Genomic DNA, 25,909 nt, shown 5'->3' on the forward strand with positions numbered 1-25,909 from the left:
GAAAATGTGTGTGCCAGTTGCTAAGTGTGTTATTTCTATACTATCTTGTCTTCTTGTACCTGTCCAGTCAGCACACTAGTATTCTTCCAACAATTTAAGCCTGTTACCAGCTGATACACAACACAACAACAAGCCCAGCTTAATAAAAGTTTTGTTCAACAGTCGTGTAACCTTAAACATAGTTAATCCCTAAAAATTTAAATTCCTAAGTCGCTCACTGTCCACTGTCCCATAACTTCAAACATAGTTAACCTCTAAAAATTTTAATTTCATGTTTCTGATTATAACTCGAGATGTACACCCCATATCTTAATTCTGTTTTTTTTTGTACATGGTTATGCTCATGTATTGGCACTTATTTGTACACAGGTTGCCATGACAACAGCCACAATTATCTTGTGATTTGTATATTAATTACGGTTTTTCGTTTTTTCATATCTAGTTTTACATAAAATAGCTACTTTTGAGTTTGGTAATAATTGGATACTCTGAGAAATTCACATTTTGCTGGATTAAAGGACATATTCCATTGTTTAACCCACTGTTCGAGAGAATTAAGATCTGCTTGCAAATTGTGGTAGATGAAAACTCTCATTAAGCCCAACAATTCATAGCCACTAGCCCATTTTCAAACTATTGTTTTAAAAGTAAGTTACATATGGCCATTTTTGTGATTTGCTTAAGGTTTCATAAAAATATTTCTAGTTTCACATACTTAAAAAAACTTTTTGCTTATGTTTCTGGAAGAAGATAGACATTGCTAAGTTTGTATTAGTGTTTTGTAAATTTCTTTTTAGTATATGTTGAATGACATTGTAACTTACGTTAGAGATTTTTCAGTGAAATTTGTTGAACCACAATTTATGTATAAAAGTGTGCTCTAACACTGCAAATGTGTATCCACAGTAAAGCAGTAAATTATGCAATACTTATGGGCTGTGCACCACATCAAAGCATAATGAATGAAGTATTGTATATAGAATAAATGCGTGGGTGCCTGGGTGTATAAACTATTTTTTAGACTTAATGCAGAGACTTTAGGAAAATGTTTTGCTATTAGGGTATAATGGACAAGGAATGATTCACTCTTAGATGTGTGTGTGTGTGCGTGTGCGTGTGTGTGTGTGTGTGTGTGTGTGTGTGTGTGTGTGTGTGTGTGTGTGTGTGTGTGTGTGTGTGTGTGTGACTGGATTTGCGAAAATGTACTTTTTTCACACATTTTGTATGCCATCAAACAAAATGATGTAACACTTGACTCCTTATACTGATTAACTTGCACTTAGTTTCAAAATGCATCCAGATAATTTAGCTGTAGTCACCGAAAATTTCAGGCAATTATAAGCAATGCTCAAAAAGTTATGAAGTTTCAAAGTTCAAAAAACAAGTCAAATTTTGTGTGTGAAAAGGTACCTTTTCACAAATCCAGTCGCACACACATGCACCCACGCACGCACGCACGCACGCACGCACGCACGCACGCACGCACGCACGCACGCACGCACGCACGCACGCACGCACGCATGCACCCACACACACACACACACACACCATGATTGCATGAAACTTCAAGGGCGCCGCTGGTTGCATATATACCCCAAACCCACAGGTGAGTATATATATATATATATATACCTACCTGGGAAGTCATGTGACACACATTACTGTGTCACGATTATGGGCTGATAGCCCATAATGGGCAGGCAAACGATGGGCAGGCAAACGATGCCCACGCTAGCATGACTAATCACCCAGATGACTCAGGCTAATAGCCCTCGTCGTGCTAGGTAATCAATCACCCCAGCCAGTAAGAATCCAACCACTGGATTCATTTTATAACCATATCTCACAATTTCGATGATGGGTGGCAGCAAGTAACATTGCTCCTATGTTTGTTGATATGAACGGACAAGTCCTGGGGATATACGGAGATATGTTTACTAAGTCCCACAATCAATTCGATTTCATTGTGCGCAAGCTGAATTGCGAGAGGAACGCTACCAGTGTGTCTACCATGCCAAACTATGGTGAATTAAGTTTAAGTATATACTTTAAGTTGGTTTGTGTGCATATGGGTTGTTAGTAAGTAATGTAGTACGGGTTAATTTAGAAACATGGTATATATCATGGCGCACTTCAGTGTATTGCACTTATATACACTCCTAGAGGATTTTGGATATGTTGTTCTCCAGAAAATTCTGCATCTAATGATCTTGGTACCATTTTCCCGGGTAATGTCATTTTTGTACCTTTGACAATTGGACTAGTCTGACTGTTGAAGGGTGACACTTGGAAAAAAAGGTACCAAGATAAATTTGGTATCATTAGATGCAGGAGAACATCATATCCAAAATCTTCTAAAATTCTCTTTGAGGAAAAAAGTTATGGACGTTTGAAGTTTTATGCTAATATAGTGCAACAAGGCATTAGTGGTGGCAGCAAACACCACGTACACCTTTGCTAGCTGAAGAAGAGCATTAGCTAGAAAGAGAGCATTATTTGGAGTAACAACACATGCGCAGCAAGTAACACATGGTCAGTCCTTGATCAGCTGACAATGATACCTATCCCAAATAGGCATGCAATGTAGTGATGCACCGATTAATCGGTAAACAACCAGAAATGGTTTATCTGCCAAACTTCAGCAATATCGGTATCGGTAATTATTAGCAGATTATTTAGCCGACTATTTTACTGACCTTGATGCTAGTGTTTATAAAAATAAGACAAAATAAAGTTTTTGGAAAAATACATGTGAAATTTTGGTAAAAGAAACATTGGATCAGTTATCAGTATCGGCCATAATATATTATATGAATCTCAATATCAGCTAATTGGATAAGTGACAAAATCTCTTATTGGTGCATAACTAATGCAATGATGTGCCAAACAGAGTACAGTTGCTGGTGGTATGTCCACTAAGCACATGATAAAGAATTTACTGACAATATACTTGCATGTATGTATATATGCATAATTGTACCTTTCTATTGCAGGGTAACCACAGTCTAGCATGTCTTCTTTTGCCAGAATAGTACTTGCTTATTATTTATGATTATAACCATATCATTCCGACCACATAGATTACAAACTTAGCAATGGTGTGTGTTTGTGTGTGTGTACAAAGTTTCCATACAGCAATAATATGGTCACATTAAGGAGACTTAATCCATGAGTATAGAGTAATCATAAATGGGGTAATCAGATACTACAACAAGGATCACGTACCTCCTCTTCCTACAACAGCTTAATTGGTGAAAGGTTCCACCCTCCTTTGGTAGTCCCTCTTTCTGTGGCTTGAGTACGGAGAACTTGGTGGAGTGGAAACAATTCCTGACACCAAATTCTTCCTTATACCCAAGCATCTGGCATCTCAAAGTTAAAGCCAATTTTTCACATTGGCCTCAAGTAGAGTTGGAGATTTATCCCAAAAGGTAGTCAAGACCCTGTACATACACTAAACCACCCCCACAATCATCAGCTTGTGGGAGAAGTGTAGTTAAGGCAACAGAGACCAATTATCAACCAGGCAGGAAATAACAAGTGAGTAACCATGAATTTTAAGCATAGTTAATAGTGGGAGCAAACACAACATACACCTTTGCTAGCTGAAGGAGAGCATTATTTGGAGTAACAACAAATGCACAGCAAGTAACATGTGGTCAGTCCATCACCTACCCAAGAGTGTTACCCATACCCGCTCCCACCACTTCACTACCTATGGCTGTAAAGGTGTGGGCACATGTGTAGCCGCAAACACACAATTTGTTTCAGTGGCCTACGGGTTGCCTCAGGCAGGCAGATTTGCATACCTGTATAGATTCACCCTGCAGATTATCTCACATGCCAAATATTCAATCGCATAGCCAATGATACATTGAATCACATACCCTTGTATGTACATGTGTGTGAATATACTGAATGTGTAAACTGTATGTGGGGAATGTTTGATGATCAGACAATTTCTGGTGAATATGTATGTATGTAAACTGCTTAATATAATATTACTGCTGGAGAGAGCAGCAGTAATATTATATTAAGCAGTTTGTGGCTACATGCAAGCTTTACGGTACCACTCAAATGTAATGTCATCTTGCGAGAGTGCGGGCAATTAAAGGGCGTGGCACTCGTTTCACTCATGAGTATTCATCCTGTTTTGTTTGTGGTGAACACTTGCTAGCGAAATGGATGCCATGCCCTTTAATTCGCTCATTTTTAAATTGCTCACACATGTACAAGACAACCTACTGTACCTCAAATCTAACTTTGAGGTTTGGTCACCAGCCTACTTGTACTTATTAGCTAGTAGCCACAAGCTTTATGCCAACTTTGTGGTTCTACTTGTACTTGTTGGCTATGGAAGTGCTAAATGTATTTAAAACCACGTCATCCAGTGTCAATTACCTATGCAGAATGCATGAAACTTCATGTTGATGGCTTGGAGCACCTTTTACACTGCCATACTTGACCAAGAAACTGTACATATGTTGTGTTAGAACATGGTTCCACTACTTGGCATGACTACATTTTGAACATGAAAAACTCAAACTAGTTGCTATCAGTACATTTTCAGGACCAATTTATGTTGTACAATCAGTTTGGCAGTGTTTAAAAAAAAAATTATTAGGACCCCTGATATGTGCCGATACTGCACATACAAATTTATATTATAATATATTTTGTGTGTGTATGTACATGGTTTTTATTTGTGGAGGATAAGTATATGTAGGTATAAGTGAGCGTTAACTTTTTTTTGTATAAAGAAGTGGGCATGCATGACCTGTATGTGTGTATAAATACTGCACTGCATAATGGCAGGTCACATAGCTCACTACACTACCTACAGTTATGTGTGCTGTGCATTATTCTCTACCAATGCAGATGGTGCTGTTAGACATCCACTCTGCAGACCACATCATTGAAATTGTTGGTTCACCACCAAAGTCACAGCCACCATATCAAACACGTAGCTAATGCTATCCCCTTTAAAGGGACATGAATGCTACCAGAAGTCAGCACACTATAAAAGCCGGCAAATGCTGTCCCTCCCACACAGGGAGTAACAACACTTGATGGGCACATGTATGGAGTACCAACATGCTGCCTGCTTTATTGGTAGATGTTGCAAGACAAAAAGAGGTGCACCTGCATTCTGCCACACCGTTGTCATTGCAGGCTAGGGTTGGGTGATATCGAATCTGTGATATGCATTTATTGCATGAGTCATTTAATGTGATTATTGCAATATTGCATGTGAAAATTGAAGCACAACCACATAGTTAGAAAAGTCCATATGACTGCTTGTTTTCACTCAGAATTAGTTTACAAACACAACTTCGTAGCTAACAAGTTAACCAATTGATATAGTTAGCAATAATATGCATGAAATGTATCAAATATGAGGCCTAGAAGAGACACAAAATAAATGATACGTAAATGTGAAAATTATTGTGAAATACAATATTGCCTAGGTGATAATACTGCAAAGGCATAATACATGGGAAAATGGTATTGCGAGCACTTGTTTAGGCAAAATTGAAGATTTGTTGATATACTGCCCAACCTTATTGCAGGCTTGTGCCCCTTTCTGTGCCATTCACAAATAAAGCAATACTAGCTCTGGCTGCTATGCAGCACCTCAATTCCTGATAGAGGGAATGGGGTCTCACCTAGGATGGCTGCTGCATATCAGGTTGTAGCCCCATAGTCATGTTTGAGTACAAAGAACTTGGTACAAATCCCGACACCAAATTCTTCCTTGTACCCAAGTATGTGTTGTATCAAAAGTAAAGCCCATTCCTCAAGGAGCCAAAAGACAGTCAAGACCCTGTACACATACCAAACCACCCCCACAATCATCAGTTTGTGGGAGGAGAAGGCAACGGAGACCAATAATTAACCAAGTGGGAGAATAACAAGTAAGTGACCAACATTAACCAACCATTTACAACCACAAAGACTTACATGGCCAGTTGTTCAACAATACCACTCTGCTCAAGCCATTTTCACTACCGTATCTCAATGTAACACAATCGTGATTATTGATAGTGGCCCCAATCAAAATGTTGGAAAGATGGTGCTAAGTGATGATGTATTTTTGGAAGGAGTCTATTGACAAATCACAATATACTAAAATGTGCTACTAAACCACATGCACCAACCTATCCCACTGGTTGCAAGGATTGATGATACATAGCTGAAGTGTATTTTGGACCTTTAACACAAAAATAATCATCCACAGCCAACCATTCTAAGCTAATGTTGGTTTTTTTAATGTGTGACATACTGTATTGTATTTATTTAGGGCACACTTTTAGTAGCTGTACAGTTATTGCACTTCTTGGTTTAGTAAGTCTTCATGCATTAGGTCATTCTTTTCTTTGTACAGCTTTAGGTGTAAAATTTCAATATAACTTATTTTGTGAATTGTTCTTTTGTGCTTTGTACAAGTTCTTTACTGTTTGTTAACAGTTGGTTGCTTTGTTTGAACTGGTAATCAATCCCAACAAATACCTTGCTATGGGCGATGACATATTGTCATCATTTGGATGGTGCATACATGTACATACAGCACTGCTCAAATGTAACTCCGTCTTGCGAGGGTGCAAGCAATTACAGAACTCGCTAATTAATAGGTGTGGGATCCATTTTGCTCACAAGTATTCATCTCATTTCGTTTGGGATGAATACTCGTGAGTTTTTAAATTGTTTGCACTCTTGCGAGATGACGATACATTTGAGTGGTACAGTATGTATATGTGCAACTGTTGTAATTATAGGTATGCAGAGTTATCTCCAAAACTACTGCAAACGAGTGAATTACAACAAACATGTGTACATATACACACAAATGCACAGTGGTCACCATGCTTACCTATGTTCCTGTTTCCATCTGGCCCTATTGAATCTCCCGACCATAGAAATACTCTGTCCTATATTTAACATAAAGCATAGCCATTATTTTTATTTATTTTTAAATTATATTACAGGCTTTTTAATGCAGACAAATCTGCATTAAAGTTCTGTGGGTAAACTGTACCCACAGCAAAAATACACATATGTACAATATATATTTAATTACAACTACAGTACAAATTGCCAATAGCATAACACTATTAAAGTTACTACTTAGAGATTATAAGAATTGGGCTTTTCCAGCCAAATATATCACCCTAAAACCAGCCTCAATTTTCCTTCATGACAGCTTGGCGGTATTGGTTAGGCATAACTAAACCCAAAAATGTCTTCAGACCAAACCCAAACCCTTCCAAAAAGTTTCTGTGGAATTTCTATTTAACAGAATTTTATGCTGACTGACTGACTAACTAACTAACTAACTGATGTCTCCAGTCAAGCATAACTCAACACAATGGATAAGACTACAGGCTTGATTTATTCACTGTTTGATGTTGCTTTGTCCTGAGATGTGCCTTTTTGCCACCGTAGTACATACAATACATGCATCATGAACTTGCCTTTGTCCTCCTTTGTATTCCAGTTCTTTTTACTGACAACACAGGGTGTCGATTCACATTAGCGCAATGTGGCTACCCTGTGGCTGTGTTGGCTAATCACCTGTGTTTTCCATAGCGACTGAATTGATTGCAGAGACGCTTCTCATACTGTTCTTCATTTGTAACACTGCGTAATGGGCGAAGCATAGCTGAAAACAAAGTGTGATGGCTACCTCCCTTTCTGTTATGTAATTGATTTTTGGTGCACGTGTACTGATGCAAAAATTACTTTTATGGCATTGCTCCAGGTATAGTCAAATTTCAAAATTGGATGCTTTTGACCTCACACTTTCATCCAATATTTAAATTATCCATATTTGGATGATTATTGTTCATCTCTCTATGTAGTGAAGAATTGTGCAAACTTCATCCAAAAGTGGATGTTCTTTGTCTTCTGAAACTGGAATGCATTTGTTGCCATTCATCCACAAATTAGATATTCCTTGTCTTCCAATATTGGAATGTATTAATTTCATTGCCATCCAAAATTGGATGCTCAATGTGTTAGGACCATGCTATTTCAAAGTGTAAGTCATTGAAACATACAATACTCGTTAACATCTTTAAAACAGGTGGCATTCCTGGTGCCATTCTTTCTTATAATGCAGTATCTGCTCCTCTGTATCTCACAAATGCTTTAGGAAACAAACTTAATACATACAGCACATACTTGGGAAGGAATATTTTAAAATTTTACTGCTAAATTCCGCATCTCGTGGGCTATAGATCTACATACTACAAACTACAAGTAGAAGAGAAATTTTAAGTTGGATTAAGGATCAAAGAAAAAAAAAGTAGTGAAACAAGGGAATACATAGCTAAAAAGTGGTGAAACAAGGAAGGTTGCCTATATCTGTAGATATATACATACTAGTGGACATTACATTCCTACACTTCAGTCTATAACCATGACTGAATTAGGGATTAAAAGTCCACTAGTATATCTGCAGACATAGACAACCTTCCTTGTTTCACCATGACACTTTTAGCTATGCTACTTTTCCTTTGATCCCAACTCCAAATTAAAATTCCTAATTCTTCCTTCTACTTGTTAGTTTACCTTTTAATAACATAATTATGGCAAATGAACCAGCACATACTACAAGAATGGCACCAGAAATGCCATAGAAGTAATTTGCATCAGAACGTGTGAACTAGCAATCAATTATGTAACAGAAAGGAAGGTAGCCATTATGCTTTCTATGATTTGCCTGTTACACAGCATTACAAACAAAGAACAGAACAAGAAACATCTCTGTAATCAATCCAGTCATTACAGAAAAATAGTCAACACAGTCACAGGGAAGCCACATCATGCTGTGGCAAATCAACACTTTGCGTTGTCAGCAAAAAGAACCAGAACACAAAGGCAAGTCCATGATGCATGTATTGTATGTATTGCATGTGGTTGGCACACATTTTGGGACGAAGCAACATCAAACAGTGAAATGATCAAGCTTGTAGCCTTATCCATTGTTGAGTTATGCTTGGCTAGAGGAATCAGTTAGTGTAAAATTCTGTTACATAAAATCCCATAAAAACATTTTGGAAGGGTTTGGGGTTGGTCTGAAGACATTTTGGGCTTGGTTGTGCCTAACCGATGCTGCCAAGCTGTCATGAAGGGAATTTGAGGCTGGTTTTAGGGTAATAATTTTGGATGGAAAAACCCAGTTCTTTCCTAATATACTGCCTTACTGTATATTTGTCCATAGATATGGAAAATTTCAGAAGCCAGGGAAATAAATTTGAACAAGAAGAATAGGGATCGATAGTTGTGATCATGAAAAACTGCATTGTACAATTTTATTTTGTCATCACATTTCAAATATTTTCCCAAGAGTGTAGCCATTTAAAAAGATTACGCAAACATGACTAGCTAAGACAGATAGCAGTAGGTGATTGCTCTATTAGAGTGTCTTAATTTATTGCAGTACTAAACTGTATTCAATTTCTTGATGCTTTTTGAGTACCCTGGATGTGTCAATGGTTATGCCACTGTTTGTAATGCAAGTTATGTGCATTCGCAAGCATGCACTTTAGAATCTTTAAGAGTTATACTTTAGTATTGGGCAACTGTGTTGGAAAAACATGTACTTTTCAGAGGTACTATACTATCTTCTGTAAAGAAGTTTCTGCACTCTTGATAATGAATGCATAAATACAAAAGCTATCACTTACCATGTCAGTAATATCTGATGGGACATTCACTTTCATATCATTAATTTGAAGGAAGATGATACAATATGTAGCAAAATCAGCCATCATTCTACCAGTGATTTTAAAGTCTAACAAGTACAACATTGTTGCTTTTGAAATATGGTAAACGAAACAATCGTGCTTGATATTACTAAAACAAAGTGAATATTCTTCTAGATGAAATATTTTGGATACAATATCCTTGATCTGTCTTTTTATGTTAAGTGTGTATTTTTCTGCATCAACCTTTATCCTCAACAAAGGTTGCATTAAATCCTCTTCTTCATACACTTCACTGTGGAGCGCAAGATCTGTATCTTCAAATGCAGAAATATCTATTTTGGCTAGAAAGTTGTCCAGTATTTCTTGGGCTTCTGCACAATCAGTAATGTCAATGACAAAAGTTAGTATATCATAATCAAAAATATCCCAATAATTCATTAATTTTCTCCACAATTCATCTACAGTTTTTATTTTTCCAAACATGTCTTCATCAAACATAGGCACTTCTTTCATCTTTACAGCTGACATGGTGCATAACTGTTTAACCAATAAATCCACAGATACTTCAGTTTTATGTAATACGTCCTTAATTCTTTCAGTCATATTTGCAAATTCTACTTTAACTTCAGATAATTTTACACCAGCTGGTCCAATATCTTTGAAAGAAACCAAGCAACAAACTTTTAAACCAAGAAACATTATAGTGTGTAATGCAGACAAAAAAGCTTAGGTATGTGTGACAGACAAATGTCTAATTATACAGGAACCAGGAAAATGTGATTTTCACATAAGTGCAGGTTACTTATAATACAACACTACTTTTGCAATGAAAATTGATTTTGGATAGGACACCTTCTTTTTCAAATTTGAGCTAAATTAGTCTGTATGGTTTTGAGCATTCAATTCATTGTAAATTTACAGGGTACAAATAACATAATATACAAGTACAAGGAAAATTAAGAACTAGAAAAAATTAAGGGAAATAAGGGAGGTCACCTACACCTGCAGATACATATCTAGCATGCGGCCCAAGAAGTCGGCGCGCCACACCTTGGGTATATTGGTAGGAAGAAAGAAAATGTCACCTTTATATCTCGGTGATACCTTATCTGATTGGAACGAAATTTGCTGCAGAGTTGTCTGCCAGCTAGGGGAGTCCACATTCCAAATTTGAGGAAATCACTCAAGCCATTTCTGAGATACAAGCAACCAAAGTTTTGGTTTTTTTCTTCGTTTTTTTCTTCTTCGTCTTTTCGCACACTGGCAAAAAATTGCTATAAAATGCGTCACTTTATACAATGTTCAGCTACAAGTAAGTCACTCAGTAGAGAGTTCAGCTACAAACAATTCACTCTGTAGAGAATTCTGCTACAAACAAGTCATCGTGTAGAGAATTTAACAACCAAAACCCACCCTGTAAAGAGTTCAGCTTTACTGACAAGTTACTCTGTAGAGAGATCATCTAGAAACAAGAGAGAGTTCAGTTAGAAGACATCACTTTGTAGAGATTTCAGCTACAAACAAATCACCCTGCAGAGAGTTCAGCTAGACACAAGTCACCCTGTAGAGAGTTCAGCTAGAAACAAGTCACCCTGTAGAATGTTCAGCTACAAACAAATCACCCTGTAGAGAGTTCAGCTATGACCAAATCACCCTGCAGAGAGTTCAGCTACAAACAAATCACCCTGTAGAGTGTTCAGCTATAAACAAATCACCCTGTAGAGTGTTCAGCTACAAACAAATCACTTTGTAGAGTGTTCAGCTATAAACAAATCACCCTGCAGAGAGTTCAGCTACAAAAAATTACCCTGTAGAGTGATCAGCTAGAAACAAGTCACTGTGTAGAGAATTCAGTTACAGATAAATCACCCTGTAGAGAGTTCAGCTATAAACAAATCACCCTGTAGAGAGTTTAGCTAGACACAAGTCACCCTGTAGAGAGATCAGCTAGAAGAAGTCACCTTGTAGAGAGATCAGCTAGAAACAAGTCACCTTGTAGAGAGTTTAGCTACAAAGAAAACATCCCGTAAAGAATTCAACCACAAACAAATCACCCTGCAGAGAGTTTAGTTACAAACAAATCACCCTGTAAATAGTTGAGCTACAAACAAATCACCCTCTAGAGATTTCAGCTAGACAAAAGTCACTCTGCAGAGAGATCAGGTCACCGTTTAGAGAGATTAGCAACAAGAAGTCACTTTGTAGAGAGTTCAGCTACAAACAATTCACCCTGTAGAGAGATCAGCTAGAAACAAGTCTCCTTGTAGCGAGTTCAGTTACAAAGAAACCATCCTATAGAGAGTTCAGCTACAAAAAAGTTATTCTACAGAGACATCAGCCAGAAACATGTCATCCTGTAAAGGCTTCAGATAAGAACAAATCACCCTATACTACGAACAGATCACCCTGTAGAGAGTTCAGTTAGATATGAGTCACCTTGTAGAGAGATCAGCTAGAAACACGTCTCATTGTAGAGAGTTCAGCTACAAACAAATTACCCTGTAGATATTTCAGCTACAAACAGATCAACCTGTAGGGAGTTAAGCTAGAAGAAGTCACCTTGTAGAAAGTTCAGCTACAAACACACTGTCTTGTAGAGAGTTCAGCCAGGAACTAATCACCCTGCAGAGAGTACAGCTGCAAACAAATCACCCTGTAGAGAGTTCAGCTACAAAAAAAAATCACGCTGTAGAGAGATCAGCTAGAAACTAGACACAATGTAGGGAGTTCAGCTACAAGCAAATCACCCTGTAGAGAAATCTGCTACAAATAAATCATCCTGTAGAGATTTCAGCTACAAACAGATCATCCTGTAGATAGTTCAGCTGATACAAGTCACCCTGTAGTAGAAGTCACTTTGTAGAGAGATCAGCTCATACCTGGATCAGCTACAAAGAAACCATCCTGTAGAGAGTTCAGCTACAGATAAATACCTGCAGAGAGTTCAGCTGCAAACAAATCACCCTGTAGAGAGTTCAACTACAAACAAATTAACCTGTAGTGAGATCAGCTAGAGGAAGCCATCTTGTAGAAAGATCAGCTAGAAGCAAGTCACCTTGTAGAGAGTTCAGTGACAAAGAAACCATCCTGTAGAGAGATCAGCTAGAAACAAATCACCTTGTAGAGAGATCAGCTAGAAACAAGTTACCTTGTAAAGAGTTCAGTGACAAAAGAAACTATCCTGTAGAGAGTTTAGCTACAAACAATCACCCTGTAGAGAGTTCAGCTACAAACAAATCAACATGTAGAGAGTTCAGCTACATTTCAAGTCCCATAGTAGAGAGATCAGCTGCGAACAAGTTATCCAGTAGGGAATAATACACATGTAATAAATATATGTATATAATTACTGATAAAATCAAAACAGTTGAAGTATTAAAAATCTGCTTTGTCTTTTTATTCTTCCTGTGGTAAAGAAAAAGGATAGGTTAAAAAAGCCCCATAGTCGACCTATGGCTGGCTTTGGAGTACACAAATACAAAAAGGAGTGATATCTAATCAAAAACAGCCAAGCTGTAAAAAAAGGTGTGGCCCCTAAAAAGGACATGGTGAAAAAAGATGTGAAATCCAAGGTGGTGGCCAAGAAATGTCTGTGATGGTAGGTTAATTGTAAAAATTTTAATAACGACAATTCAGGTGAATTTGGTGCTGAAACACAAATTCACATTAATTGTTGTTATTAAAATTTTTACCATTAATCTACCATCACAGACATTTCTTGGCTGCCACATTGCATTTCACATCTTTTTTCACCATGGCCTTTATAGGGGCCGCACCTTTTTTTACAGCTTGGGCTGTTTTTGATTAGATATACATACCAGTGGAAATTTAATCCCTGATTCAGCCTATACCCATGAATAAATTAGGGATTAAAATCTCCACTAGTATATCTTCAGATATAGGTGACCTGCCTTGTTTTCCTATGTTTTTCTATGATCCTAATCATGTTCAGCCCATTTCACAGCTAGGGCTATTCACAGCATTACAAATGAAAAAGTGCTTCTGCAATCAATCCAGTCACCATGGAAAAAACCTGTTTATAAACCTACAGAAGCCATTGTGCTATAGTGAATTGACACCTTGGGCTGTCAGCAAAAAGAAATGGGGCACAAAAGTTAGGCTTGTGCCAATTATGCTGACATAATTTTGAGCATAATAGGCTAGCAAAAGCATCAAGCATTATACCAGCATAATAGGACAATTTTCAAGAATTTTAATTAAAACGCGCAACACGTGTGCCAAAAATACTGCACAACATGAACATACTGCACATTATTACTGCATTTCACATCAAATAACCTTGCAGTGTTACTATTTTTACTAATTCTTGACTGATTATTCACACTTTACAAAAATAAGATGTAGATACTCTTATAGAGCAGTCACTTACTCTAATACAGCAGTCAGGAAATGCAAATATACTCTAATAAAACAGTCAGCTCTAGAGCATAATCTTGATTTTGAGAGTATAAGTTTGAGCACAATAGGCTGGATATTTGAGCACTGCTCAAAAGCATAATAGGCAATTTTCAAAGCATATTTGGCTGAAGCCTAACAAAAGTACTGTAACAGCCCGTTTACACTAGCCATTTAGTTCGAACTAACTCAAATCAGAGCGATTTCCAAGTCAGTGGAAACGCATACCGTATCGAACCGAACCATGTCAAACCACTCTGAAATGGACCTGCTAGGGAGGTGGGTCTGGTACGAACTAGTTCGCTCTACTCACCCTGTATAAACAGGTGAGAACCTGTAGTTCGATTTGGTTCTAATAAGCGGGATAAAGATACGGAGAACTACAGCCAAAATGGCAACTGTAAAGATGAAATGAAGCAACAGCAAAGTATTTAGGGAACGATACGGAAGGACAGCCTCAAGAACAACAAAAGGACTAAAAAACAAACAGGTATGCGTGCGAATGAACACTTAACCAACTCCATAGAATTGAGAGGTTGTCGCCAACACTGAAAACTTTATCGTGCTTACTAACGTTACGATAACAGAGCACACAAATCCTTTAACTCCATCAACAATCTCTACTTCAATGAAAATTATGATTGTGGGTTTAAGTTATTTTGGTGATCGGAGCAGGTTTGGCCTTCGTAGTACAAACAGTGCTAAAAAATTGTTCCGGATCGATCTCATCCAGAGTGACCTGTAGTATAAACAGGCTGTAAGTCCATGATGCATGCATTGTATGTACTATAGTATGTACTGTAGTATGTCAAAAGGCACCTGTCAGACTGAAGCAACATCAAACAGTGAAAAAATCAAGTCCATAGCCTTAGCCGTTATTCGGTTAAACTTGTCTGAAGGCATCACGCAGGCAGGCAGGCAGGCAGGCAGGCAGGCAGGCAGGCAGGCAGGCAGGCAGGCAGGCAGGCAGGCAGGCAGGCAGGCAGGCAGGCAGGCAGGCAGGCAGGCAGGCAGGCAGGCAGGCAGGCAGGCAGGCAGGCAGGCAGGCAGGCAGGCAGGCAGGCAGGCAGGCAGGCAGGCAGGCAGGCAGGCAGGCAGACAGGCAGGCAGGCAGGCAGGCAGGCAGGCAGTCAGTCAGTCAGTAGAACATTCCATTAAATTTAAAAAAAAAGTAGCAATCTATTGGAAGCATTTAAGGTCATACTGAAGGCACTTTTGGGCTTGGTTATACCTACTGTAACCAATACTGTCAAAGCACCAGGATGGTATTGTAAAGCTGGTTCTTTGGGTGATATTTTGGCCAGAAAAATTCCAAACCTCCATGATCCCCAATATACAGTTAGTCAACCATTGTAGATAGATAGGAATATTAACTTCAGAGTTAAAAACCAAAAACCAGACATGTATAACAAAGCATAATCAAATACTCTAATAGAACAGCCACACAGGACGAACAGATGTGCACAAAAAATTTGGCATAGAATTGAACCAAGTACTTCTAAACCTAAACACTAAATCTCTTACCACTCTTTCACTGCTGCCAGTTATTCACCACTTTAAATTCCTACCTAATAAATTAGAGTTTTACTTTATGTATGTAAATGAAAGTTATAGTCAATACGACAATGAATGCTCCAGAAACTTATAAAAGCTGTTAGAGGTTCTATGATTGTTCTTTTAGAGTGCACAACTGTTCTATTAGAGAAACTTATTATAAAAACTATATATCAATAATAAAGCAGCCATCTTTAACAACACACATCCTATGTAGCAAATAAAATACAGTCACGTAAAAGCATGCAAGCCTGAATCCTGACTTTGGTGCTTGCAAATTCCTGTACAAAATCAAGTGATGTTCATGCCAAAGCTGACAGGTTTGTGAAAAAGGGGAATGTCCTTCAAATTAATTTAAAGTTGTAAAATTAAAGGCGGATACAAAGAAATTGTTACAATGATGCTAAAGCTAATCAATATTATGATGACAGCTTAGCCATGCCATTTAACTGATTGGAATAAGGATTATTCCAGCCATTTCTAGGCTGCCACCTTAGAATTTATGTGGACAACCCACATACAAGAGTACGTATCTGGGATTGAGGAACTCATAACATGTAGTCTTTGAGAATATCAACCAATGAGGGTGGCAGATTTGGACTGAACCAAGTTCTCTTGATAAATTACTGTGTTTAGTAAAATAATATGATAGTGCAAAAAGGGTGGTGACCGTCACATTGAGACATTCTAAATTTAAAATTAAAGGCTGCACTGTTTTACAGAAGTATCTTCTGAACTGTCTTTTTTAAATAGTTTGCCTATCATGCTTTCTTAAACAATTTTCTATCGACAAAGCCTCAAGGTTGCTTTTTATTCTTGTAAGAATGTATGTCTTTTTCAACTTTAAAGTATAAAACTAATCCTGATAACTTATGAGGTCTGCTATACATTACTTTTTTCACTGTTAATTAAATGCCTGTCACATCAAGCCCTCATAAAGCAGTTTCAGTGATGGACCACACCCCCTCCAGTAATAGACATGTTAAAAATGAACTATAGAAAGCTATAAAAGATTAATAGTATGTATAATTGTGTAAAAGTTTATAATAGTTAGATAACAGCTTGCAAAAGTAATATTCCTCCTAGATAGTGGATACTGGGGTTGAAAGTTTCACACTAGGCCATGGTTTTTATAGTACCAATGACATGCACAACCTTGTGAATTTATATACAACACACAGCTATACCTTGAGAAGCAGCTATCTGCAGCAAAGTAGTAGTGCTTATAAATTCAATTGAAATGATATCAAAATTTGCCAGTTTGTTTATGTTCTTTTGGTATTCACCATAAGCATAATGTACTAATGATCTTGGGATCAACCAGTGATTCTCCACACATCCTTTAGCAATTTGTATGAGTACAATTGCTGATCTGTTTACACCAAAAATTTCTCCAACACACAATTTATGATCTTGAATGTCTTTGAAGGTGATGTCACTGAGTGGTTTATTCCATTTTTCTTTAATTTCTGAGTAAAATTCTTTATCTATTTTGAAATCAGGATGTTTCACTTCAGATAATATATCTACAAGCTTTTTACCATACATTACAGTCTTGTAATGTTCAACTAGTTTTATAGCTTGATCATTAAGAGATGCTATTTTTTCCATAACTTGAATGTTAATCCAACTCCAGTGGGTGGGATAATTGCTCAAAATGTTGAAGAATTCTGTAACTGATTTTGCTCCATTTAAGTTTTGCTTAAGATCTTCAGGATATCCAATTCCTAACTCAGTATTGGCATTTGTAAAGCAAGCAAAACATATATCATCAACAGAAATGATGCCTTTTAATAAATACAATAATTTACAACTGATACGAGTAAAGGCAATGTCAATTCTGCAGTTGTTAATATTCAATCCTTCAAGTATGTTTTGTTGTACTGCTACAGGTGTATATGCTAGAAAAGTAATACATATACATAATTATTATAGTTATAGATCAAGATAAATGATGGGTGTGTCATGCCACCAAAATACATGGTAAGTTGGCATATCAAACGTGGGTATATTTAACGGGAAGAAAGAAAATGCAATTTTCAATGGTTCTGTCTCCAAATATAGCACCATTTTTTGCACTACAGCTGCCCACCAGGAAGGACAGGCCACACACTAAATTATATCAAAATGGATCAAGCCATTCCATAGTAATAGTCTGCCAAAGTTTAATATTGCGTGACTGAAGTACATATGTTTACAAGGTATAGGCAACCTCTTGAGTTTCATTACTCTTTATTTCTATGATCCTTGATCAAGTTGGATCATTTCTATTGCTTGTGGAAGTTAGGACTTTCCTGCTGACAATTATCACCATATCTCACTTTTCCTTTACCATAACACATTGATAAAAAGTACTGAAACAAACTGGAGTAGTGCATGATAGTAAAACAATAAGAAGTGTTATATATATCTAATAAGTATATATCAGATTGGCTACATTCATCGGCTTGGAAACATTATTCAATATCGGTTATTGGAATATCGGCAAAATCTCATATTGGTGCAACACTAGTGCTAATGCTCTAATAGAGCGCACATTTTTGCTTTCACTGAAATCATCTAATAGAACACACATAGAATGTTCTGAAACAATCTAGATTTTCTATTGGTAGATCAGTTTTACTTATTTGGTAGATCAGTTTTACTTATTAATGCTAATAAATTTTAACAATGCACACAGCCATTATTAAAATTTTTTAGCATTAACATCATTGCAGTCATTTCTTGGCTGCCACCTTTGATTTCACAACTTTTTCACCCAGGATTTTGAGGGCCCCACTCTTTTTTTTTACAGCTTGGCTGTTTTTGAGTGGATTTTACTATATTGTATTTTCAAAAACCAAATCCTACACCTTTTTACTGGGAAATGATTTCCAGGCTGTTGTATCACAAGTTTGCTAGCATATCAAACAGTACGATAGTACTGTTTAAGTAGGGATCGGGATGGATTTGGCGCGCACCTCAAATTTCGATCCCTCAAAAATCATCCTAGAAATATCTCACACAGCAAATAAACCTTTTACTAAAGAGTCTTCAAGTTTCTAACTTTATTTCTAGCGTTATATATCAGGAAACGACTAGAAAAGTGCTGGAATTTTATTTCTAAAAAATCGCTAAAACAGAAATTTTCGTCTGCCTGCCAGCCTGCCTGCCTGCCAGCCTGCCTGCCTGCCAGCCTGACCACATTCGCAAGGCTACAGGCCAAACGAAGCAGCGAAGGATCACCATTCTTTGCCACAATATTTAACTCGCTGCTGGGATGTGCCTTTTCGGGTTCCGACGAGTGTCTGCCTTCTGCGCTTTGCCTTTCCTTTTATCTTCAATTACGGATCGTCTTCTTCTTTTCCAGTCACGGAGGCGTTAATAATTCGTATCGACACTTTCCTTAGAGCAGCCGTATTCGGACGCCACAAAACTAATAACGGATTCCGTACTGTAAGGGCAAGTAGATGCCTGTATAGCAACACTTGCAAAGCGATCAAACAGCCTAGTGAAGTAAGAACACACTGCCACGCCCTTATCAATCAGAGCGTGCGCTCGTACTTAACGATCAGTGGACCACGCCCATTATTAATGGTCCAGCTGTAACTAATTGTAGAAAACAGGAGATAGAAACCCTGCATGCCTTTCAATTTAGTAATTGATCAGCTTGCATAAAGCAAGCAGCAAGATCGAGATACTCTAATAGAGCAGTCAGTGCCAAAGATCAATAATAGCTATATACCTATACCAAAAAAAGTTAACAAACTAGTGAATTTAAAAATTGTTAATTTAGAAATGGAAGTAGGGATCAAGCGATAAAAACTACTGAAACAAGTGATTTGAATGATGGCAACTATTACAACATAGCTTTGTGGGGAAATCCCTACTTTGGCATTGAACATATATGGTGACGTGGTGAGATACCAATGTAAGGATTTCCCCACAAAGCTATGTTGTAATAGTTGCCATCATTCAAATCACTTGTTTCAGTAGTTTTTATCGCTTGATCCCTACTTCCATTTCTAAATTAACAATTTTTAAATTCACTAGTAGCACTTATTAAGATGATTATGATGATGATTGGTGCGAGTCAGTCATACTAGCCTGCTCGCAGACCACCTGGGGGAAAAACTAAGTTAATACTACAAATACACCACTGATCGATACGAAAATGGCTCTGATTTGATGAAATAGCTACTAGATTGAACTTCAAAGTGTTGCAACAATAGTATGGTGCTAATTAGTGTTGCACTGATAATTGGATCAGATTTCGGAAAAACCATATATCGGCTTGTGTTTTGTATATCGGTATCGGATCGGCACCCTGAAAAAAGCAGCAGATCAAGACACACAATAGTGTGTCGTGCGGCCCAAGAAGCCGGCACGCCACACCGTGAGTATATTGACAGGAAGAAAGAAAACTCGATTTTCACACCTTTGTAGCTCCATGATCCTTCATCCAATTGGAATCAGTTTTGCTGCAGAGGTGCCCGCCAGGTAAGCCACCCCACATACCAAATTTGAAGAAAATCGCCTTAGCCATTTCCGAGATACGAGTGCCCAAAAGTTCGTTTTTATTTCTTCATTTATTTCTTCTTATTTTTCTTCGTCTTTTCGCACACTTTGAAAAATTGCTATAAAACACAAACGCGTAATCCGATCGCCTTGAAATTTGGCACACATAAAGGGAGTCCAACGAGGAATCCTATTGTCAAATTTGGTGCAAATTCGGTGAATGGGTCAGGAGTTATGATTGATTATTCGCGTAAAACAAGATTGATTTGTTGTCACGTTTACAGGGTAAACCGCTTCATGGAATGAGTTGAAAATCAGTTTGTGGATAGAAGGAGATGTTTGGTGATAATGAATGTGAAGCTGCTCTCCTTGTTGATGCTTCAAATACTTTTAACTGTATCAATCGTCAAGCTGCACTACATAACATTTCAATGCTCTGTCCATCTTTTTCATTGATCCTGCAAAATACTTATGGTGCCCCAGTTCGTTTGTTTGTTGTTGGTGAGGGGGAAATTCCTTCGACTGAGGGAACAACACAGGGCGACCCCTTTGCAATGGCTATGTATGCGTTGGCAGTGGTTCCCTTGATTAGGCATCTCTGAATGGCTGTCCGTGGTGCTTCTCAAGCTTGGTTTGCAGATGACGCCACTGCAGTTGGATCACTGTCGACGCTATCAACCTGGTGGCAGCATCTTTCATCGGTTGGACCAGACTATGGCTACTTTACGAATGCTACCAAAACAGTTTTGATTGTGAAGCCAGAACATCTCTCTTCTGCACAGACCATGTTCGCTAATACAAATATAAGGATTACTGCACATGGTCAGCGACATCTTGGTGCTGCCCTGGGTTCAAGGGAGTTTGCTGAAGAGTATGTCACAACTAAGGTTGAGTCTTGGACTGCAGAATCGAAGTTTCTGCTTTAGCAGAGATTGCTACTAGTAGGCCACATGCTGCTTATTGTGCATTCACCCATGGGTTGATTGGTCGTTGGGTCTACTTGATGAGAACTATTCCTGGTATTAGCTCCTTTTATCAGCCATTGGAAGATGTTATCAGTTTGCGGCTTCTTCCTTCACTCAGTGGACGTCCTGCAGGTTCCAATACTGAACGTACCTTGTTTTCTCTTCCCTGTTGTTTTGGTGGCTTGGGTGTAGTCAATCCCACTAGCATTTGTGATTCACAGTTTGCTGCTTCTCAACAAATTACTGCTCCTTTGAAAGAACTAATCATTAAACAGTCTGTTTGTGCTCATCCCCCTGATACTCGATCCATCAAGGCTCAGGTCCATCAGAGCAGGTGTATGGCAACTAAGGAACATGCCCTGGAGATTAGGAACAGTTTCTCTACACAACTTCAAAGAACTGTTGATTTAAATAGCGAACCTGGAGCCTCTTCGTGGTTGTTAGCCCTGCCACTACAAGATCAAGGTTTCCATCTAACTAAACAGGAATTCTGGGATGCACTCCACCTGCGTTATGATTGGAATTTACTGAATACTCCTAGTCACTGTGTTTGTGGTGCCAATTTCTACTGATCATGCCATGATATGTCGGCATGGTGCTTAACATTCGTGCGTCATAATGATTTACGTGACATCACAGCTGAGTTACTGTCTAAAGTATGTAATGAGGTTGCCATCGAACCACATCTTCAATCTCTCAGTGGAGAAGTAATTACTCCTCAGTCTGCCAACCGACAAGATGATGCCAGAGCTGATATTCATGCTCGTGGATTTTGGGGGCGGCGGCAATGTGACGTTTTTGACATAAGGGTGTTTCATCCAAATGCACAGAGCTACCGCAATACTTCTATTCCATCTGTATATAGACGTCATGAGCAACAGAAGAAGAGGGAGTATGGTGATCATGTCCGTGAGGTGGAGTTGGCATCTTTCACTCCTTTAGTTTTCTCAACAACCGGGGGGGGGGGGGGTATGGACAAGGAAGCAGTCACTTTTTATCGCCGTTTAGCCGAATTACTTTCCAGGCGTAACACAGCAGCACTCTTGCATGGCTTCGTTGTTTGTTGTCCTTTTCTCTTTTAAGATCTGCAACTATGTGCATCCGGGGAAGCCGTTCCATCTCTTACAGATCATCTAATGCTTCCCCGGAACTGGGCCTTGTAAGTGGCCCTAGGGACTTTTACATTATTGTTGTTTCAGTTGTGTCCAGCACACATGTCTTTTGTGCTGGGGGTGGTAGGCGGGAATAAAAAGTTTGTGGATAGATCAACCATTGTAGGAGTGCCTTTTGGTGGTTTGAAAACAATCGAAATTAAGATTATGGAGATATGACATGAAACCGAAGGTGTGTAAGAATTGCACGATCGAGATTCGTGAATAAAAATAACAATAATTTTCATGCCTACCAGGCAAACCGCTTAGAGCAGTGAGCTGAAAATTGGTATGTAGCTGGAATAGTCATCATAGAAAGTCCTTGCCAGTGTGCAAAATAACTTTTGGGACCCCACCTGACTTACTGTCAGGACAAAATAAAAGTTGGAAGGACATTTTCAAAGTTGTCCGGACATATACTTTGAATGATCATCATCACTATTTCATAATAAATTTATATTATATCATTAAAAAGTTCATGTATGCACAGTGGTTATAAAATTCATGGTGTAAATTAAAATACAATGTAATGAATTACAACTAAGTATCTGATATTGAGACACACACACACACACATCACAGAGACTGACAGTTTTACACTACTACAAAAAGCAAAAGGCTACATACTTGTCTAATACAGCTGCACAACAATATTACAAGATCACAAAATGCAAATCACAAACTTATGATATGCAATTAGGTAAGGTGTTGTATATTCTGGTGTGGATTACACTTACTCTATAATCACACAGTCATCACCAGATTCACAAGGCTCATCATCACCAGATTCACAAGGCTCATCATCACCAGGTTCACAAGGCTCGTCATCACCAGATTCACAAGGCTCATCATCAACAAAACTTAAAGGCTCCTCGTCGTCATCATCATCATCATCATCATTAGGCTCTTCATCAATGCTAACTTGTACCCAATCCTTCCATTCATCCAAGGAAAAAGCATGTTTGTCACCTTTTTCAGTAGGAGTATCCTTGTACCCATGACCTGTGGTACTGGTAGCTCTACTGCTCGCAGTCAACCGTCTAGATTTGTCATTATACCATGTATCTATAGCACTGGAGGCATCCCACTTCTCCAATGGTGGACCTTCAACATTAATCCTCACTAGCTGGTCTAGCCTATTCTCGGACAAGTTGGTGTGGTGATCAGTCTTGATCAGTTTTAGCTGAGAAAAGACTCTTTCCAAGTGACCATTAGACAGTGGGAGACTAAACAAAAGCTCTATTAGCCCTAATACATTGGACCAACGCTTGGAGTCCACACAATTGAACAATTTCCACCAAACATTCTTATAATCTTGCACCAGATTAAGATACCGTTTGCTATACTCCACCATATCATCCCATTCCTCCTGTACAGCACACGTATCTATGCCAGCTTTCTCTAAAGGAATGGCAAACATATGACTGACGACGTCTAATGCAGCATGCCCAAAACAAGGAGTAGCAGTCCTCTCCCAACCATGAGTTGCAAGCAGTGTCACAGCATGTGTGAACAGTGCAAGCTCTTCCTCTTGTGCTTTCAGTCGATGCACAAGACACTCATCAATAGCAGTGATCCAAACCTTGTAATTTTTCTTCAAAGTAGATAGAGCCTCAGAATGATAGCGCAAATCAGCACCTTGATAACAGTAGACTGTTTTAGTGCCTGTATCAGTGGGTATTTCATTTTGTTGAATTCTGGTCAAAATTTTTTTAACAGTTAGGACGTCCTCAAAATTCTTTGTTTTTAGCTCATCCAAACATTTTTGTTGTTTTAACCATCGCTTCTATTGCCCTTACAATACACAACTCATCTTCCTGTAGCACTTTGCTAAGTATTCCTAAAGGCTTTAACACATCATGAAAAAGAGCACAACCTAATAAGACTTTTGACTTCCTCCACTTCAAGACATAGCCTTTCAATTTCTGTCTATCTAATGATTTAACTGCTGTATCTTGTGATAGCGTGATTAAGTGACTAAGGTAAGCCCCATACCTGTCAACCAATCTTGCCAGAGCAGACACCTTGTGTGCTATAAATCTTGTCCCACTTGCCCGAAGTGGTCGGGTACCCCCCTTAGTTGGCATTTCTGTGTCTGTTAAACACTGTTTGAGATTGTCCACAATTTCCTTTAGTTCGTGACACTTTTTGGGTGATTTTTCGTATACATAGTATACTTGTAAAAGCAACTCATCGATCTCCTTAAAAAATGTGTCTTTTAAAGCATCCTTAACAGAAAGCTCCAGCCTATGAGCAAGACACCAAGATACAATAAGCCATGGAATGTCTTCCGTGAGATATCCTTTAAGACCATTCCTACTTCCTATATTGGCATTAGTACCATCACACCCCAGCCCAATCATCTTGCACTGCCATTCTAATGGAGTCACACCCATGTAGGCCAGAGTTTTTTTGACACAAATATAAAGACCTTCTCCAGTCCCCCGTGCAAGATGACGAACTGCAAAGAATTTATCCCTCACATGAACCGTGCCATCTTCTGAACCAGAGTAGGGATCAAAATACAGAACTAAAAAAAGCTCCTCATCTACATTAGCACAATCAGTGCTGCTATCTATCAACAGAGAAAAAAACTTGGCTTTTGCTATTTTATATTTTAAATCTCCTTTGAGGTCTGTAGCGATGGATTCTACAAATGAAGCACAGCCAATATCATTTCGATAGCTTGCACCAATTTCCACTCCATGCCGCTCCTCCATGTCACACAAAGGCTTCATTTTCTTGAAAGCTAGATTTTCCTTCACCATCATGTAAGCGATCTCGAACTTACGCTTCAGTTTCAGCCTAGTTGATTCATCCATCGATGGCTGTAGAATAGCTTTAGCTATTGGTGCGTACTCGCACACATTTGTAGAGTGTTGTTTCTTGTACAGCAGCATAGCACGCGCGTGCATGTCCATATCGGCGTGTTCCTTAAATGCCGATGTTCTTGTATTCTTTGATCCATTGACAAAAGCCGGGTTATAATTTCGCAGCGAAATTAGTCGGTCGTTAAACTGTATACAAACCCCACACTTAAGAGCAGACACGTGCTTGCGGTCGCCAGGTACCATCTCATATTTCAGCCATATCGTTGTATCCAACTCCTTATCATTCTCTACAATCCACTTTTCAACTGTTCTACGTGTTAGCACTCGTTTCTTGCTCGAATCAGAATGTCCAGACATAGTTTCCGTGCATTCTAATTTTCGTCCGGACAGGTGCTAATAATTTCCGGATATTGTCCGGTGACCGACCGTTATTTTGCGCACTGCTTGCAGTAGTACAGAACAATTGGTTTACAAACTACTGACTTATGATTCCAAAGCCAACTCCATGTAGCAAATGCGAGATCGAGATACTCTAATAGAACAGTCACCCTAATAGAGCATTCACCTAGTTCATAATTTACTCCATTATAGATTTCTATTACACTGCACGTTACGCTGTAGGGAGTAGCAGCAGCAACCAGTTAATACTTTAGAAAGTTCAGCTACAATCAAGTCACCTTGCAAAGAGTTCAGCTACAAAGAAACCATCCTGTGGAGAGTTCAGCTACAAACAAATCACCCTGTAGAGAGTTCAGCTACGAAAAGATCACCTTGTAGAGAGTTCA

General features: G+C 38.5%; 3 protein-coding genes across 3 annotated transcripts in view; all 3 read right to left on the reverse strand.

Moving 5' to 3' along the window:
• Positions 1 to 20,205, reverse strand: part of LOC136237726 (protein NLRC3-like) — a 29,575-nt gene extending 9,370 nt beyond the window's left edge. The window contains exons 1-4 of the mRNA XM_066027940.1: positions 20,178 to 20,205; positions 16,868 to 17,581; positions 9,690 to 10,366; positions 6,872 to 6,929 (exon numbers count right to left, since the gene is read on the reverse strand). Of these exons, the coding sequence (XP_065884012.1) occupies positions 6,872 to 6,929; positions 9,690 to 10,366; positions 16,868 to 17,581; positions 20,178 to 20,205 (1,477 nt within the window). The remainder of the gene's footprint in view (positions 1 to 6,871; positions 6,930 to 9,689; positions 10,367 to 16,867; positions 17,582 to 20,177) is intronic.
• Positions 20,206 to 22,650: 2,445 nt separating this feature from the next.
• LOC136238760 (uncharacterized) lies at positions 22,651 to 23,713 on the reverse strand. The gene is made up of 2 exons (XM_066029346.1): positions 23,113 to 23,713; positions 22,651 to 23,064 (listed from the first exon to the last, which is right to left on the reverse strand). Exons 1-2 carry the CDS (start codon positions 23,711 to 23,713, stop codon positions 23,027 to 23,029), a joined length of 639 nt encoding a protein of 212 aa, XP_065885418.1. The 3' UTR covers positions 22,651 to 23,026.
• A 331-nt stretch (positions 23,714 to 24,044) lies between these two features.
• On the reverse strand, positions 24,045 to 25,481 carry LOC136237727 (zinc finger protein 862-like). Its single transcript, XM_066027941.1, has one exon. The coding sequence runs from the start codon at positions 25,479 to 25,481 to the stop codon at positions 24,045 to 24,047; it is 1,437 nt and encodes a 478-aa protein (XP_065884013.1).
• Between the last annotated feature and the right edge of the window lie 428 nt (positions 25,482 to 25,909).

Source organism: Dysidea avara, chromosome 11 (assembly GCF_963678975.1).
Source record: "Dysidea avara chromosome 11, odDysAvar1.4, whole genome shotgun sequence".
Taxonomy (NCBI): Eukaryota; Metazoa; Porifera; class Demospongiae; order Dictyoceratida; family Dysideidae; genus Dysidea; species Dysidea avara.

Coding starts and splice junctions, on each gene's coding strand:
- LOC136238760 (XM_066029346.1), bottom strand. CDS start 23,713: ATGTTTGCCATTCCTTTAGAGAAAGCTGGCATAGATACGTGTGCTGTA. Junction 23,065..23,112: donor TGAATCTGGTGATGACGAGC/CTTGTGAACCTG, acceptor GTGATGATGAGC/CTTGTGAATCTGGTGATGAC.
- LOC136237727 (XM_066027941.1), bottom strand. CDS start 25,481: ATGTCTGGACATTCTGATTCGAGCAAGAAACGAGTGCTAACACGTAGA.